We start from the raw sequence: 19,118 nt of genomic DNA, 5'->3' as shown, positions 1-19,118 counted from the left end.
TGGAAGGAAAAAAAGTACTTTTGAGGAGAAGCAAAAATATTTTTGGAGAAGCAGAAAAAATTAGCTTATCTCCAAAAGCACTTTTTTGAGAAGCACTTTTGAGAAAAATACACTTAAAAGCAGTTTTTTAAAACTTGGTCAAACATTAATTACTGTTTAGGAATATTTTTCAAACTAATTAGCCAAACACAGACTCCTTCTCACCGACCAAAAGTTTATGAAAAATACACTTTAAAAAAAAAAGCAAAACTTATTTTTGCAGCTTGGCCAACCGCAACCAACCCCCTAACGGGAATATTTTGTCATTTTCTCCCGAGCTGGTTATACTTTCCGTTTTCCTTTCATCAAAGCAACAGAGAAAGAGTGTGAAAATGGCGTCGGCGCGGCAATGGATAGAAGGAGACGAAACGGCCAAGCAGTTCCTAACAAGGGTTCTCTCGGAGCGGCCATTCTTACCATTACCTCCACCTCTTCATCGCATCCCTCTCCGCGCCGGCAACGTAGTCGAAATCGTCGGCCCTTCTCCTTCTTCCAAAACTCGCATTCTTATTCAGGCAAGTCACAGAATATAAACTCTAATTCTCCTTTTCATCTGCGATATTTTACATACATATTCCAGAATTTAAAGTAAGTAGTTTCGAGTGTGTACGTATTGTTATTAAATATAAATTTATATTCTACTTCTTTGGCTCCTACATTTTATTGTCTACTAAATCAATTAACTAGGTTTCAATCCGGAACTAGTTGGGTCCTAATTTTGTAAGCTCCTAGAGTTTTTAGGTAGGAGGATAAGTAATGTATAGGAGCTTACTAAGCTTTTGTACTGATTTACATCCCCTGGATGCCTATTGAATGAAATTCAGCCTTATCTGATCAAAGAAATAAAAACTTGTTGCGTCCTACTTGTAAATTTTTTGTGACTGCTCTGTTCTATTTCATTCTGCATTTGGACCATATTTCAGATGAAACAAAAAATAAAAGATTATTTGAAGTTAAAATTGAGAAAATGTTTGTGGAAGTCTTCCCATCTGCTAAGCTTTGGTGGGCAAAATTACTTGTGCTGGTTGGATTAGCAACTTTTGATTGGGGGCAGGTGGAGCTTTGGAATACCGGGTTCATATGATCCCAATACTTCTATGAGTAGTAATTCTCTAAAGTTGCAATGAGTAGTAGATATGAACCTATAACCTTTAAAATATAATGAGTTCAACGCTAAGAACCTTAAAGATTGAATCCGTAAAGCTTAAATATTGGATCCGTCTCTGCCTGTACTGGTTGGTGTGAGGTAGCAGGTAATTGGTGAAATAGTTGAGATACGCGAAAGCTGGACTAGACACCCGCCTTATCACAAAAAGAAAATAGGAAGTGTTTGGACATGAACTTAACTTGAAAAATAAAAGGTTTGTGAAGTTGAAGATTTGAAGACTGCGGTTGGTCAATATAGGTTGTCAAATTTGGTGGTGGTAAAGTTTCCAAAGTTGTTAGTCCTTGATATTTTCTCTCTCTATTTTCTTGAGCTCTCAGGCACACTCCCCGAGGAGTCTGAGAACAAGGAATCTTGAGGATCCATAAACACCATGAGCATGCTTATTCAATTCTGACCAACCCTCTGAAAACAGCTCCGACAAACAGTCTCTCACGCGCCGCCACGCGCGGCACTTTCCGGCGAGCCAAACACCACGCGCCGGCGCGTGAGCTCAATCCCGGCCACTTTTCAAAATTTTTGTTTTGGACAGCTTGCTCGCTGGGAAATTCCGAGCACATCCATACAACCTTTTCTGAATTCCGACAACTTTTATTTTTTCCGGTGGCGGGGAATCTCTCTCTGTCCAGAATTCTGGTTTTTCTGTTCTTTTTTTCAAGCTTTATAGCTCACGGTGATAACTTCCAAACAACACCTAAAATTCCATAACCTGAGCAGCTGATTAGTACAATATGGGAGACAACAGGATATACTTCAACGCAGGATTCAAATCTTTTGACATCACCAGATGGAACTCCAACAAAGATACTTGGTTTGAATGGGTGGAGAGAAGGCGCAACATGATGAGAAGATCATCCATGGGTAGAAAGGCAATGGAATGGATATGCTTTGCACTTAAAGAAGCGTCGACAGATCAAAACAATCGAGTGAAGAGATGGAAGTACAAGGAGCAAATGACAGAACATTTCTGTACTAGGAAATTTAACGCCCATGGAAGATATATGAGTATTCTGTCACTGAAGAGAGAAGGGAGGTCAGTGATTATAATCCCAGAGTTAACTTTGAATTCTGGCTGGAAAGACATAGCAGCTAAGTTAGAGAGATTCATATCCACCAAGTTGAATCCCATAGTACCACCCAGAAATACTGTGGAAAATTTCCCTTATGCCCAAGCAGTTAAGGAGAGTAAATGACAATCCAATACTCTTCGAGAGGCAAGGGTCAGCACGAACAATGGCGATATCACTGTTTTGGAACCTACTGGAGGAGAGGACACAAGCCTACTAAAAAGATGCATTATCGGGTCTTTAGGGAAAGAAATCAATGAGAGACCCACTTTAGCAGATATAAGGCGATGGGCTAGTGCTTCATGGGACAAAGCATACGGAGTAAACATATATGAAATGACAGGAAACATGTTTCTTTTGAATTTCCAAACAGATTCATGGCAGAGCAGATTGTGCAAGGAGAATGGAGATGGAAAAAATTCAAGCTTCATCTGGATTGGTGGAATCATACAGCCGGTTGCATTCCAAACTCACAAATTGAGGAAACATGCTGGATTAGAGCCATGGGGATTCCTTTACATCTATGGTCACAAAAGATCTTCAAAGAAATAGGAGATCTCTGTGGGGGTTGGTTAGCTACAGAAGAAGAAACTGATCTCAAAAACCATCTTAAGTGGGCGAGAATCAAAATTGTTGGTGATGGCAGAAAGACTCCCAATGAGGTGGGGATTGAAAAAGACGGTACCAAATTCTTCATCCCAATCTGGGCTGAAAGAAAGACACGGTATGAGCTAAACACTGGTAAAGGAAAAGCAAGTGGACAATTTACACAAGGTTCAACTTCGATGAATCAAAGCAGTAAAGTGTCAAAAGTCAAGCTGAAATCCTATGGCCCCGATATGGCTGCACAAGTCATTTTTAATGACCTCTCGTGTGAGATCTCTGATGATACTGGGCTGAAGCCTTATATCGAGGAAATGGGAGGACCTTCTCAATCGGGGGCAAAAGAGTCACCTCCAGGGGATCAAACCCTTAATGTGAATCGTGAAAGTATGCAAAAGGAAACAATTACCAGTTGCAGTCAGCCAGAAGGTGGAGTAGATTTAGCAAGATTGGAACAGAAGGAAGGGGAGCAAAGCATAAACTCAAAGATGGGGAATGATCACGTGGGAAGTACTTTGGAACATCTAAAGCAATTTAGCCCTATTCAAGAGTGGGAAATTGAGGAGGTGAATCCTTTAGCAGTTCAGCAACACAATCCATTATTGGATAAAGACATGGATGCAACAATATGGGTCCATCAAAATATGATCAAATTGGGGAAAATGTTTGGAGTAGATTTCCAAGGACATGAAGAAGAAGCACTGGAATTGTTAATGCAAATTGACAGCTGCAGACAGGTTAGAAGGGTGGAGACAGAGTTGGAGGTGAAGAAACAAAGATTCAAAGGATCACTGGAATTAAAAGGTTTGACTTCTTTCGATGTCAAATTCAAGAGTGACGGGAAAAGGAGTAGGGGAAGAGATCTATCAATTATTTCTATATGAGGATCAAAGTAATTTCCTGGAATGTAAGGGGTCTAAATGATAAGAAGAAAATGGAGATAATAAAAAGTCAAGTGTAGAATTGGAGGGCAGACATTATTTGCATGCAAGAAATAAAAGTCGAGGGGGATATCGAGGAAATAGTCAGGCAAATATGGGGTGGTAGATGGGTTAGGTATGCAAGTTTAGAAGCTAGCGGCACGAGAGGGGGAATTTTGATGTTATGGGATTGCAGAGTATGGAAAGGGGAGGTGTTACAAACTGGTGCATACACTTTGACGTGCAAGTTTGACGCTCTTCTACAGAATTTCAATGTCACATAACAGGAGTGTATGCTCCAAATTGTAGAATAGAAAGGAAAAAAGTATGGAGTGAAATTGGTGCAGTGAGGGGATTGATGGAAGGTCCTTGGGCGGTTTGTGGCGATTTTAACGTTATAAGGTACCCTTCTGAAAAACGGGAATGCTCAAGGAGGTCCAGAGCGACGGTGGAGTTTTCGGATTTTATAGAAGATATGAAGCTGATAGATCTTCGACTTGAAAGAGGAAACTATACTTGGTTCAAAGGGAACAATCATACAGCGGCTTCAAGAATTGATAGATTTCTCATTTCAAAAGAATGGAATGTAAGGCTCAGAAACATCAAGCAAACTATCCAACAAAGGCTGATTTCGGACCATTCACCTGTGGCTCTAGACTGTGGTGCGTGAGAACAAGCTAAATCATACTTTAAGTTTGAAAATTGGTGGCTGAATGTGGAAGGTTTTGAGGACAGAATTAGAGAGTGGTGGGGATCTTTTGAATTCTCAGGAAGACCTGATTACATTTTAGCTTGCAAGTTAAAAGCTCTCAAGGGCAAGCTAAAAGGATGGAGCAGAAGTTACGAAGGCAATTTGGGACTGCAGAAATCAAAATTGCTAAGTCAGCTAGCAGATTTTGAGACAACGCAACAACTAAGAGCGTTGACAGAGGAGGAATCAGTCAGGAAAGCAGCCACTCTAATGGAGATTGAGGTGCAACTCAAGAATGAAGAATTTGCATGGAGACAAAAATCAAGAGCTTTGTGGCTCAAAGAAGGGGATAGGAATACAAAATTTTTCCATCGGACTGCAAATGCACGCAAGAGAAACAACAACATTGACCAAATAATGATTCGACATGAAGTAATCGAGGATCCAGAAAGAATAGAGAACGAGATTATTGAATTCTACAAGGAGCTATACACAGAACCTGAACAGTGGAGACCAACAGTCAATTTCGAAAATAGTCCAAGCATTTCTGAATCGGAAAGGGAGTCTTTACAGAGTAACTTTGAGGAACAAGAAGTGCTGAGCAGTCTGAAGATGTGTGCAAGTGACAAGGCTCCAGGTCCAGATGGATACACAATGGGTTTTTTCAGAAAGTGTTGGGACATTTTGAAGGAAGATATCATGGCGGCTTTTAACAACTTCCATTCACAGGAGATGTTTGAGAAAAGCTTCAATGCAACATATATAGCATTGATTCCAAAGAAGACAGGTGCGAAAGAATTGAGAGATTTCAGACCGATCAGTCTGATAGGGAGCTTCTACAAACTGCTCTCAAAAGTCTTAACTGAAAGACTTAAGAGGGTGGTTGGGAAACTTGTTGATGCTCAACAAATGGCGTTCATCAAAGGAAGACAAATAATTGATGCAGTGATGATTGCCAATGAAGCTGTGGATTCAAGAATAAAAAAGAAAGAACCTGGAATCTTATGCAAATTGGATATCGAGAAGGCCTATGATCATGTGAACTGGAGCTTCCTACTAAGAATGTTAGAACAAATGGGTTTTGGGCAAAAATGGATTAGATGGATGAAATTTTGCATATCTACTGTGAAATTCTCCATTCTTATAAATGGAAGTCCTAAAGGTTATTTTCACTCACACAGAGGTCTCAGACAAGGTGATCCTTTATCTCCCTTTCTATTCATCATAGCCATGGAAGGATTGAACAACATGATCAAAACGGCTAAAGTCAGTGGATGGGTTAAAGGCTTTGAGGTAAACAGGAGTGGGGCTAACAATCTAGAGATCACACATCTCCAATATGCTGATGATACTCTAGTCTTCTGTGATGCTGAAAAAGACCAACTTAGATTCTTAAGGATCATTTTGGTTTTATTTGAAGGAGTATCAGGATTACACATTAACTGGAGAAAGAGCAATATTTTTCCCATTAATGAAGTTAACAACATGGGGCAACTGACTCAGATATTGGGAGGAGAAGTTGGGTCCCTACCAACTGTTTACCTTGGGATGCCTCTTGGTGCAAGATCCAAATCAAAAGAAATCTGGAATTCAGTCATAGAAAAGTGTGAGAAGAAGTTGTCAAGATGGAAATCGCAGTACCTATCATTGGGGGGTAGGCTAGTTCTAATCAACTCAGTATTAGACTCTCTACCTACTTACATGATGTCTTTGTTCCCAATTCCAGCAGGCATTTTACAGAGATTGGACAAACTCCGAAGAACATTCCTCTGGCAAGGCAATAAGGAGAAAAAGGTCTTCCATTTAGTCAATTGGAAGACACTAACAATGGATAAAAAACAAGGTGGATTAGGGATAAGGAATTTGAAGAACCAAAGCAAGGCTCTTAGAATTAAATGGTTATGGAAGTACTCTAAAGAACCCCAATCTTTATGGGCCAAAGTGATCAAAGCAAAGTATGGTGAAGAAAACAACTGGGTGTCAAAAAAAGTCAGTACATCATATGGAGTAGGTGTGTGGAAATCCATCAGAGAACTTTGGCCAATAATGAAGAATCACTCCTCCATAAGAGTGAACAACGGAAGGAACACATCATTTTGGAATGATAACTGGCTAGGAATGGGAAGCTTAAAGGAAAGATACCCAGATATGTTCGGTTTAGCACAAAACCAGCATAAGACAGTCGCTGATATGAGGAGTTGTCAAGGATGGGAAATAGCTCTAAGAAGACAGCTGAATGACTGGGAGATAACAAGATTAACTGACCTCTACAAAGAGTTGGAAGCATTTACAGGACTACAGGAAGGTTTGGATTCAATATGGTGGAAGAGGCACAACAAAGGGATTTACCGAGTGAAGGATGCATATAAGATTTTGAATCATGATAATCAACAGGTAGACACATGGCCTTGGAAACATATATGGAAAACAAAGATTCCATACAAGGTAGCCTGCTTCACTTGGCTACTAGCAAAGGAGGCGGTTTTAACCCAGGATAATCTCATAAAAAGGGGAATTTCTCTGTGTTCAAGATGTTTTCTGTGTGGGGAAAATGCAGAAACTGTCAACCATTTGTTTCTACACTGCAAGATTACAGACCAACTATGGAAAATCTTTATTAGTCTTAGGGGTATTTCATGGTCAATGCCATACAGGATTAAAGATGTCATTTATAGCTGGGAAGAAGCTGGAGCTGAAGCAACTAGCAGAGATAGATGGAGGACTGTTCCGGCATGTATTTGGTGGACAGTCTGGAGGGAAAGGAATATTAGATGTTTTGAAGACAGAAGCAATTCACTGCAGAAGATCAAACTCAATTGTATTCTTCTATTTTGTTTTTGGTGCAAACAGATGTACACAGAAGATACATTGACAATCATAGACATACTAGGATCCTGCTAGGTCTCAAATTAGAATATCTATAAATTCTCTCTATGTAAATTTGGTTTTCAGTGCAACCTATGTACTGATTTTTATAATATATACAATAGTTACCAATTCAAAAAAAAAAAAAAAGACTGCGGTTGGTCCAAAAGGATCGGCCCCAGACGGATTTCTCGGTCATCAAAAAAAAAAGTTGAAGATTTGTTGGTGGAAGTTGAAAAGCTTCACTTGAAATGCACATTATTACCGACCTTTCAGTGGTTCACTTGAAGATCCCCAAATGACATGACCAAACTAGTATTTGCAAATATTGGAATAGGGCGGGCCCATTATCCACCGAGTTTCAAAGACTGCGGTTGGTCCAAAAGGATCGGCCCCTAGACGGATTTCTCAGTCATCAAAAAAAAAGTTGAAGATTTGTTGGTGGAAGTTGAAAAGCTTCACTTGAAATGCACATTATTACCGACCTTTCAGTGGTTCACTTGAAGTTCCCCAAATGACATGACCAAACTAGTATTTGCAAATATTGGAATAATTCTTCATGGCCAGGGAAACAATTTATGTTGGAAATAAGGAGGTCTCTAAAACTCTCACATATCCCTATACAACGTCCCTAACTTGCTTAAAAGGATTTCTAACAAATATCAAACCTAATGTAAGTATGAAAAAAAAGCATCAATACCATAGTCTTTGGATTATATGACTTTTCAATTTATAAGCTTAATGTTTTTTTTTTTTGGTTCAATGCTAGGCTGCTATTAATTGTATTTTGCCTAAGGCATGGAAGGGCATCAACTATGGAGGTTTGGAGCGATTAGTAATGTTTATTGACCTGGATTGTCGTTTTGATGTGTTAAGCCTTTCACAATCACTGAAGCAGCGGATCATTAAAGAAAATGGTAGATGCTTACTCTTGAGCTTATTTATTTTGTATTTTGGAATTCCCTCGTTTAGACTTGGGGGGGCTTTAATTTTATAGTTTAGTCAATTGCTGGAGGTGTATGGTTACTTTTTTTGCTAATAGTTTCAAAACATTTTTTTGTTTTTCTTTTGCGATTAATCAAAGTAATTATTGATAGCACAACAAGTTGGCATTGAATTTAAAGAATTATATAGTATAAACACACATTAAGCCTCCCAAAATGTAGCCAATCATCTATACGTACAAAGTAGACCAACGCCTCAACTCTTGTAACAATGAGCCCTCTTTATAAATTAAAAGAAAGAGCATGTAGCAATGAACTCATGGCCACTTCAAAGTAAAGAGCATGTATCTGAGTGTCGATAATAACTTTTACAAAATCCATCAACAATATCCATTTTTGCCGTCCGTGATGTTATGATCTTGACAAGCTGGCTGAAAAGTAAATGGATATTGTTTATTTTGGTGTTAGAATGGCGGAATTCATCGTAATGTAATTGAAGAAGCATAACCCAATTCGGAAAATGCAGTATAGTTTCATGAACTAAGCTGCCACTCTTCTGTTTGCTTTTGGAACATCTTCTAATTGCCTGCAGATTCCAATCTTGAGGAACTTGTGTTGATCATAATTTCAAATGTTCGAGGTGAAGGGCTAGCTATTTACCTCTAAGCTCTACAGGATAACATTTCTTGAAAAAAAAAAGTTTAAAACTTTCAGTAACTGCACAGAAGATTCGAAAGCAAGATAAAATATATGTAGCACAGAATTAGTAGTGACCCTTTGGTGAAATCCAATAAAAAAACAGAATTTCAAGTGGAGTTTTATAATGATGAGTTGTTAGTGTATGTGCAAGAAAGAAGGGAAGGACTCTAAGCATTTGCCCCTCATTTTTTTATGTTGTGGAGCTATGTAGCTTGGTGTATTCCATGTTTAATATTATATCACGGTTACTCCCTTAAGAGTTGCTGATGCCCTGGAGACGAGCAGGATAGGGAAGGAAAACAAGGAAGTTTGGAATTTGCACTGTTAAGCATTCATTGGATGATATGTAAAGAATGAAACAGGAGGACGTTTGAAGGAGTTGACAGACCCATATGGAAGATCGACAGCTCTGATTTCTGGTTATACTTTTGGTGTAAATAAAAGATTCTTGTATGTGTAGATAGTTGATAGAATTTTTAGAGTTTAACATTGAACACTTGTATCCATATAATCTGGCATCACCTTGATGCATATTGGTGACATTTCCTTGACTTATCAACGGGAAAAAAAAACAAAAATGAAGCATTTAGGTATCACTGAAAAATTGATAAGCGCTGAGAGCTATCATATGCTCCCTTAATAGTAGGAGTTGGTGTTTTTCTAGTAACCAGTATCCATCTTCAGAATTTTCATAAGAGAAACTAGAAAGTAGAGATAGTGTTGTCCAAGGGTGAAAACCATAAAGGTTCCAAATTCTGATAGATCAGTGCAAAGTGCAATTCAAGTGACTATCTCAAGGCTTAGCGAGGAAAGGTGCAAAATGAGGCAGAATAGGGACTTACCTCCTGCAAAAAATGCTTCCTGACAGTGGGGTAGGGGGATAATGTTCTAAGCACTTCTGCGAAGAGGCTACTTCTATGCCTCAAACCCTTGTCCTACAGGTTCCACAGGAGTAAATTTGCTGATGTGCCAAGGCTCGCCTTTGCACAAATGAACATACACACAGACACATATAATGATAAGGGTAGAAAGCTGGTAATTTTCTTTAGAATGACAAAAAAGTACTAGTTTTAATTATTTTTTTCCTTACCCGAAAGCTAGTAATTAATATGTTTAAGGCCTCATACATTTGATGCAACTAGTCTTTGGTTTATTTTGTCTAATCAGGCAATGATGTAGGCCACAAGCTAAATAAAGTGGACGATTCTCCTATTGGATCAAAGGATGTGCACGCAGAATATGACGAAGAATTGTTCGCGGTCAGCATGAGAAGGTTCTTGTACATACGCTGTTATGATAGTTTCGAATTTCTTGCCACTCTTAAGGTGAGTTAGAATGATCTCTAAGGTTTTAATTTCCGTATTTTATTTTTTTATCTACTTCAGGGAAAATATCCGTGTTTTATCTATTTACCTATCTTTTTTTATCTTTTAATAAGTCATCTTTCCTATTCTCTCTTGATCGGAAGGAAGTTCTCTCAATAGACCTACAATTTCTTTGAATCTATGAATACCTAGAGAACATTAGAGCATAATGGGAAAAAATCTATCTAGGTGATGTCATTAGTTATGATTAAGTTTTAATCATGTTACTAAGTCTACTTAGGTCCAATAATTGCAAGGAGGTCTTGTTAGAAATTTATATGCCCGTAGAAAATATAGGGAACTTCTAGTAATTGAGAAACTAAGTTCTTATGCTATTTGACTGTGACGGGTTTATAGTGCAATAGGGAAAATGAGGAGTCATATAATCGAACTTAACTTGCTTTGGGATTGAGGCATAATTATTGTTGTTGGTCGCACAATGCAACTTGGCTGGGCATATATCGAGTATAACCGATAGTCCGAACCGATAAAAGCTTATTGGGGTATCGATATCGGGTAATCGGATTAATGGTTTTGTAACGGTTTTATATTTTTTCACTATTGGGTTATCGGTTCGGGCCACGGGTTTCCAAATTTCTTAACGGGTTAACCGATAACCCAATAAGATTTAATAAAATTAGGATTTTACCCAATTTCTAGGGCTTTATTCTCTCTTTTTCTCCTAATTTTCTCAATCGCATTCAAGATTGAAGTTTCAATGTTCACTCTTCAGACTCTGATTCAATTTTTGAACAGTTCTTCTTCAAATTTCAATGTACAACCACATTCTTAGAATCTTAGCTTAAATTTGTATTCCAAAATTACTTCTTTGTTAAGAACAAATTTCGTTCCTTTCTTTTGAGTTTTACAGTAGAGTTCGATAATAAAAATATAGGATTTTTGATTGTTTTCGATTCTTTATTTTATGCTCATGTTTTAGTATTATGTTTGTACTTTTTTATTTTAAGGTGAAATTGGTACTACTTTGTATTGTTATTAATGTATTAGGATTGTTGAAGAATTAACACTATTTTAGTTGTGTTTGGACAACTTTTGAATTACTGGCACTCTTATTGCTCTTGCTACCATTGGACTCTGGAAAATAATTGATCTCTTGATTATAGTTTGGTAGGAACCCAAAAAATTGTAATTTATGTTCCCGTTAACTAATATTTCCAGTGAAATGGAGATGGAATACTTGTGGAGTTGTAGTATCAATTTTTGAGATTGCACAGGTCATGAATTTGTCACAATGAAACATTCTTCAAATATTAGTTGTGGCTAGAGCGCAGAATTGGGTAGTATATTATATATGTGAATTCGTCTCTTTTTTGCTTAACTCGAGTGATTGTCTTCTCTTTTTTGCTTAACTCTAGATTGAGTTATCTTATCGGGTAAACCGATAACCGAACCGATAATGATCGATAACCGATTAACCGATAACCGATAACTAATATCTTATCGGTTTGGTTATCGGTTTATCATATTTGTAAACCGATAACCGATATGCTAAACCGATAATATTTATAACCGAACCGAACCGACCGATGCCCATCTATTGCAACATTGTATCAGAACATTCGTCCTTGTTTTGTTTCTCAATACATTTTTTCACATTTCAGATGTCCAGTCTTTGGTATGCAAAGAGGTGTTAGTGTTTCCAAATTGGTTAAGAATATGAAATGTAGTCTTTTTACGTGGTTTTGGCAACCCTCTTGCATTATGTTCAAGGTCCATTTAAAAAAAAACATTTTATAAGAATTAGACAAAGGTCAGCAGTGGTCCTGATTTCGAAGTCTCACCATCGTCCATTGTAGAAACGGATGTCGACGTGCTTGACTCATGAAAAAAGAATCAGGCCCACATGTGAGGAGGCGTATTGAAGGTATAAGTGAAGTAAATAAAAGTGTGTCCTCTCTAACAAATTATCTTTTAGACGAGCCGGTCACATGATTCAACACTTTCTCTGTGAATACATGTTAATTTTTATTATTATTTATCATTTTGTGGATTTCTAAAAGCTTTCTTTTTGATTGGCTAAGTACGTGAGGTACTTTCTTTAACTTCGAATATAAAAATTTCAATTCATATACAAGCATGTCACCTATTCTTTCAATCTCGTTTTGCTGCAGACGATGCATTTCCAACTTCAAAAGGAAAAAGAGGCGCATGGTACTGGTGTTTATTTGCTTATGATTGACAGGTTTCTTCTTATGATCTCTTCTCTGTGATGTTAAGTATGGTGTTTTAGTTTCATAGAAATACTAGAGAGACACACTTGATGTTTTATTGGTTGATTACTATGAATAGGATTTTCACTTGCAGTGGGGGTCTTAGATTGACCTCTGAAGCAAGTGGATCCCATCGACATCAAAAGCATTTACATGATGTATGAACATATCCATGAATTGATGAAGATGTGTTTAATCCCCATGATAAATGAAGAATGCATAGACAGTTATAGATAAGAAGGAAAGGTAGCTTAACAATGGTAACATCCAGAATTGGCCTAAGAAGGGTCAGGTTTATCCTCGTTTATGCATGAAGCATTTCAGATCAACTTACAGAATAAAATTTTTCTTAGGATAAGTATATGGATACATAAATCAAACATCTCCTGATAGTGCATAGTTTTTGACCTTTAAATCAAACATCTCCTGATAGCGCATAGTTTTCGACCTTTAATAGCCAGTGCATAAATCCTAACTTATTTGGTTTTAGGCATTTTGTCAATTTCTTCATGTGGCCATGTTAAAACAACCAATCCTATGGTATGCTGATAGAAACCACCAGTAAGATTGTCTTCTCTAAAATGACATTTTGTTCATTTTTTATCGGGGGAATGCCCAAGGACACCATCAATTTATCAAAAGGTGCCTTGTTATCGGAAAAGTTTGTGTTAATTTTTTTCATTAGTGCCTTGTCCATTTCTTTGGCAGTGCCCTAGGGGGCCTGGGGGTGAGAAATATATTCTTGTCCTGTTTTCGCTTGGACTAGATTTTTTCTTGTCTAGATTTGACATCTATGTTACAAGGACTGCACTTGCAATGAATTATCCATTTAGCTGTTCTATATTAACCCACCAGATCTGTGTTCAGACATTAGGATTGTATCAATTCAGTGGTTATTGGTTAGGTCATCAGATCTGTGTTCAGACATTCTGTCTGTGTTCCTATTGCTTTTGTCTTCTTTAGGTCTTTTCCTTTTTCTTTTAATACTCCTTAATGGTTTAACTAAATTCTGCACCTTACTAATATATGTTGTTTCTCTTGTATGACCAGTATTGGAGCTTTTTATTGGATGGATCGTGCTTCACCGTCTATACCACCAGGGAGGATTAACAGGTTAGAGTCCACTGTAATTACTTACATTTAAAGAGAAACAACAAATGAAAGAAGCAGTCTGAAATGAACTCCAATTCCCCGAAAAGAGTGAGTAATGGAGAAGCCTGAAATTTTGTTTATGTCACCAAGTACTCCCCTTAAGCACCTTACTATGTAGCATTTTTCGTGGTTTTATGTAAGGCTGCAGTTTCTGTTACCTATTTATTACTTCCTCTGTTCCAGTTTATGTGAACCTATTTCCTTTTTGGTCTGTTCCAAAAAGAATGACCCCTTTCTAAATTTGGTAATAATTTAGCTTAAACTTACAATTCTACCGTTAATGAGATGTTTTTATAACCACACAAATACTCTGGGCCCCTTTGTGACTTGTTTAGAACCACAAATTCCAAAAGTCTTCATTTTTTCTTAAACTCCGTGCCCAGTCAAACAGATTCACATGAATTGGAATGGAGGGAGTAGTTAGAAAGTGACCATCAGCATTTAAACATAGAGGATAAGAAGTGCAAATGTGCAATTATCTTGCTGGCAAAATTTGTATTCTACTCTCCTTAGATCTTTCTTTTACTTGCATGAGCGTCAAACCAATTTCGAGTTTATTACACACTGTGTCTGCTTGTGTTTATTAGCCTGTTTTACTATTTCATTCTCTTGGATTCATCTTAACAAATGAACCTATTCTTGATCATGCCAAAATGCTGGTTGTGTTGTACTAAATTCACATATACGATAATAGCTCTTGCAAACCTGCCTCAGCTCTTGGAGAGTGCTTAAAAGATTTAAAATATAGACTTTTCAGTTTGAGAATGGTGCTTCTTAAGAGCACTTTTACTGCATGCATTTTAGATGTAATTCCATTCCTATAATGAAGGTTACAATTAATTGTCTTTTCTTTTGTTTTTGCATAAACTCTTATTATGTTTAATAAGCCACAGTTTAATTTTCATTTCTTTTTCTTCTTTTCTCATGGAGATAGGGAGCCTCGCATGTCGTTAATTCAAGTACATACTTCTAGCACTATATATTAATGATTACGAGTTCCCTTCTCCTTGTTTATATCTGTTCATGTTTCCCACCCAGCATTCTCTACATCAACACTTACTTTGGTTCTTAGGAGGGAAAAGGAACGGTAAGGAGATAGGAACGAGGAATGTGTCTCTTTCATTTATTTTCCTATCATATAAACTAATGTGAAGTAAGGACAGAGAAACTCATTGGTGTACTTCTCATGCATACACATATGCAGTATGTTCCTTTTCTTCCTGAACAAGTTGCACCTTTCTTTTTTCGCTTCGTATTCTTAAATTATAATTTATGATTGTTTTAGCATTAGATATTTGTCTTAGTACCAGGAAAAGCCTCTCTCTGCAAAGTGTGTCAGAGAGTGTTGTTCAGGAGATCCAGAAGATTCTTTTGGTGCATCCGATGCTTGTTCTAACTACAAAAGCAGCAAGTTTGCAGGATAAATATACAACACGCGAAGTTAGGTTGGTTTCATTACATTTCTTTTGTCCAAAACAAATCAATATAAATCTAGTATTGCATTTTTTTAATAGAATCAGGGTACAAATGAACTGATAATATGATAATTTATCCTGCCTTGAATAGGTGATGGAAAAACAAAAGCCCTATATATACTGTCATTCTTACATTGTGCCATGATTTATTTCATATTCTGGGCTCATTGGTTTGGATAGTTTGTGTTCTGATTGACTGATTTTTCAACTAAACAAGTAACATCATATGTATTGAGACTTTAGATGATTGACCACAGACCATCAATAGTGGTTTACGACCTTGGAAGTACCCAGTTTAGGACCAGTTTGTGTCTGGTTTGAATTTGATCAAGTGAAGTGTAATTTTATTGGCAATGAGAAAACTCCTGCATACCATGGTTGTTGAACTGTTCAGTTGCTCCAGATTTAATTGAAAACTGATGGCAATTGTTTTCACAAGTTAATTTCTTGATGATTTAAAACTGCTGAACTATACGTTTAAGTTTTCTTTCTAACATTTATCATTCTCTAATTTGCAACAACTCAAACAGGAATACAGGACAGTTGTCTGTTGAGAGTACCTTGGACTCGAAAAACATCAGAAGTAGTGCTAATGTCCAACTGTATCGGGAGTATATGCCTTCTGTGTGGCAGGTATTAAGACGTGTCTCAAGTATCTAAAGATATCTGTGTTTACGTGATGTGAACAAAATGTTGTGTAAAGCCAGTGTGTTATTATTTGTTGGTTCTGTTTGGTGTTAAGAGCGAAAATATCCATTGTTGCATGTAATACTATAACCTAAGCAAGGGGGTTCAAATACCCTTGCTGAATAAATTTTTGTGCAGTCACTTCACTTTGTAGTAGAGGAGTCTTTTGCATCTGCCTTTGCCATATCAGAGAAGGAAATTCTAGGGGATGGTCTGTAGATATTTTTTCATACCTTAAAAATCATTTGTTGTGCATCTTGTTAAAGTTAATGGTATACTATATTAACTATTTCGTTAAGAATCATAGTGACTTGTTAATGAAGGTGAACTGTCAAAAGTTTAGGATGCTTCCAGTCTATAGGAGCATCATAAACTTCCAAAGATCATTACAATCTTTCGCATTGAGCATCTGATGTTTCTGTAACTCTTTTAAGTGATTTTCCTTTAAATTGGTGTTCCTTTTCTTTTTTCCAGTTCTATTTGTGTGGATCCCCTGCACTTTTCATAAACAACTGTGAAAGTTGAATACCATGGTTGAACAAACCAGAATACAGCTTTTAATTCAGTAGCAAAATTATCAGTACCTCCCATCTTAGAGAATAAATTTTTTCCATTGAATGGCTCTCAACCAATGACTCTATAGCTTCCTGCAAAAACCTTATAATTACTTAAGAATCCTTTATAACGGAGTGTCTTGTTTTAATAATAGTTTACGCTGAATTAACTTTTTATTTGAAGTTGACAAGATTTTGCCAGGGAAAATAATGAACAAAATGTACCGATTATATATTTCCCCAGATTTTGTGTGCATATAGATGATGCAGGCAGCTTTACACCCCTGTAGAGCACAGTTTAAGATGGAGCAACATCGAACTACCACAATAACTTGGCATCCAAAACCCTGAAATCTAGGAACAATATTTATTTCTGTCCTTCCAAACAGACAGGTCTTTCACCCTTATCAAAAAAAAAAAAAAAAAAAAAAAAAAAACAGACAGGTCTTTCACAACGTCAAATCTTTTACCAACCTATCATAAATCCCGCATATGAATTATGCAAATCAAAAAGTGTACATAGTTCTATATCTGTATCTACATGCTACTGAGATGAAAATAAACGACTCAGATACAAAGCCAATATTAGATGATTGAAGGCGTGAAGCCATCATGTTATATTGAATATTTGGACTTTAAGGATCTTATTAACCTTAATAATCTTTTCTGATTGTTGCAGTCCTTTGTTTCTCATAGAATGCTTGTGCGCCCTTCAGGTATGGCTCAAAGTCATTTAGGCCAGTCATATTCTCTTGCTCTTTCCATGAATAAAAAGCTGGCTTTCTCATTATTCTTCAGATGATAGTAGTAAATATCAAAAGCAGCCCATCTATTCGTCGGAATGGCTGTTACCATCCCTGAAGATATCAGACAAATTCACATTCAATGATGTATGTGCAATCTAAGATTTGAGTGTTTAATACGATGTTCTCTCTGTAATTGAGAATTCATTCTCCAGTGTCACTAATGTTGTCTCGCCTCGAAATGTAGGATGGTGCATACATCATATCATGAAGGCATCATTTTGGACTGATTTTTGACGTACTGATTCTTGATTGCTCCCTCAACCTGAGGTCAAGCATTTAAACCAAGATGAATTTCCAAATGTCACTTGTTCATCTGGCATTAGTATCAACTGTAAGTTAAATTTGGTTCATTCATCTCTGCACTCCTCTCTGTCCCTCCCTCCCTCCCTCCTCCCTCTCTTAATACTTGGTTTAGGTGTGGACATAGTCGATCCCTTGGCTCTTCGTGGCATACTTTAATCGTTGCTGCTATACCCTGGAAAAGAGTTGGTGTGCAGTAAAAATAAACCATGCATCTTTGATTTTATTGCTTTTTAAATAAAGTTCTGGATTATCAAAAGTAGATTTTGAGGTGCTTGTAAGACAGAAGGTGACAGTGCTGAAAAAGAGGGTGTGAGCAAGGTAAAAACACTTGATGCCTGAGGAGAAATGTTCCAACAGCCCAAAGTACTTGATTCTCATTAGTTTACAGTTTTAGTTATTTGACCACTATTTTTTGTTCATCAGGTCTCATTAGTTCCTCGAACCATATTGGTTGATTGCTTGGAGCCTTAACCCTCTGGCAAAAATTGTTTAATAACTATGGATGACCCTAAGCTAGCTAAAGGTTGAAGTGACATGCAACATGGAGGTTTTCTGCCTACAAAGATTTTGGATAGACAAAATTCCAGGCAAAAGATATTGTGAGTTCCTCAATATGGTATGCATCTCTCATGATTAGATTTTGACATGTTCATTATTGTGTATCGTGTTGAGTGATGTAAAAGGTGATTTATAGGACTCAATGTCTTGCAGGTTCTGGCGACGGAGAGACATGATGTTCATCTTCTTTACACCAGCCAATGTAAATGACAACCAAAGCAAGAAAGAAAAGGAGAACAGATGTAAAAAGTTTTCCAGTATTTGTGGATTTTTCACATATTCTCTGAGCTCAACATAAATCTACCAGAGAGTAGGACAAATTGGAGGTGAACAGTGAAGCAGATAAAACTTATAAGTGCAAGCAGCATAATTGCTAATTTCAGTAGCAGATGAGCTGAAGTTGCAAAAAAAAAAAAAAAAAAGTAAGGCTGCATTTTTTTTCTTCAGTTGGCAATCTTTTGTATTGCTGCTGTCATAATTGCTGGGATGATAACTAGGAATAAGAAGAAAACCTCATTTGGACCTCGTTTGGAGTTCGTAGAATATATATTTTGTGTTTAGATAAATTAATGACGACTTTTGCGCAAGAGCTGTTGGAAACCTTGTTCTGGAGTTATTTTTTTCTTTAGTTTGGAAGGTCTTAGAATGTATGTTATGTTGATAAATTATTTTAATGACTTTGCACAAGAGCTGTTGAGCATTGTTCATTGTTACAGTCGTAGGGGGATTCGTTTAGGATTTAAACTTAATGGATTTAACTTTTAGGGTTCTTAGCACTCAAGTCATTGTCCTTTCGAATTTATGGAGTCAGAATTTAGTAGTATTTGTTGAGATTGTAGTGGGCTTTCACACACACACACACCTGCACACATTTTATGTATATTTTATTAGAAATAATGGTGTCAGTCACGTCCAGAAAATCAAACAAACTGTTTCTATAAAGGCCCTTGGAATGTACATGACTTAACTAAATACGTAACGGAAAATTAATGGTA

General features: G+C 37.0%; 1 protein-coding gene across 7 annotated transcripts; it reads left to right on the top strand.

Moving 5' to 3' along the window:
- Nucleotides 1-305: 305 nt before the first annotated feature.
- LOC104222905 (DNA repair protein XRCC2 homolog) lies at nucleotides 306-18,810 on the top strand. Of its 7 annotated transcripts, none has more exons than XM_009774228.2 (12): nucleotides 307-554; nucleotides 8,120-8,267; nucleotides 10,173-10,318; nucleotides 12,490-12,560; nucleotides 13,639-13,701; nucleotides 15,045-15,185; nucleotides 15,746-15,848; nucleotides 17,136-17,172; nucleotides 17,255-17,346; nucleotides 17,447-17,593; nucleotides 17,989-18,181; nucleotides 18,277-18,810. In XM_009774228.2, exons 1-10 carry the CDS (start codon nucleotides 372-374, stop codon nucleotides 17,468-17,470), a joined length of 1,008 nt encoding a protein of 335 aa, XP_009772530.1. In that variant the 5' UTR covers nucleotides 307-371; the 3' UTR covers nucleotides 17,471-17,593; nucleotides 17,989-18,181; nucleotides 18,277-18,810. The 7 variants fall into 7 exon arrangements, with proteins under 7 accessions (XP_070012084.1, XP_070012083.1, XP_070012082.1 ...); XM_009774227.2 differs by having other exon boundaries at nucleotides 10,161-10,318; nucleotides 15,051-15,185; XM_009774226.2 differs by having other exon boundaries at nucleotides 10,161-10,318; nucleotides 17,989-18,164.
- Nucleotides 18,811-19,118: the final 308 nt, after the last annotated feature.

The sequence above is a fragment of the Nicotiana sylvestris genome, chromosome 9 (genome assembly GCF_000393655.2).
Source record: "Nicotiana sylvestris chromosome 9, ASM39365v2, whole genome shotgun sequence".
NCBI classification, from domain to species: domain Eukaryota; kingdom Viridiplantae; phylum Streptophyta; class Magnoliopsida; order Solanales; family Solanaceae; genus Nicotiana; species Nicotiana sylvestris.
Note: the sequence above shows the minus strand (reverse complement) of the source record. Positions and strands in the feature narration are given on the sequence as shown.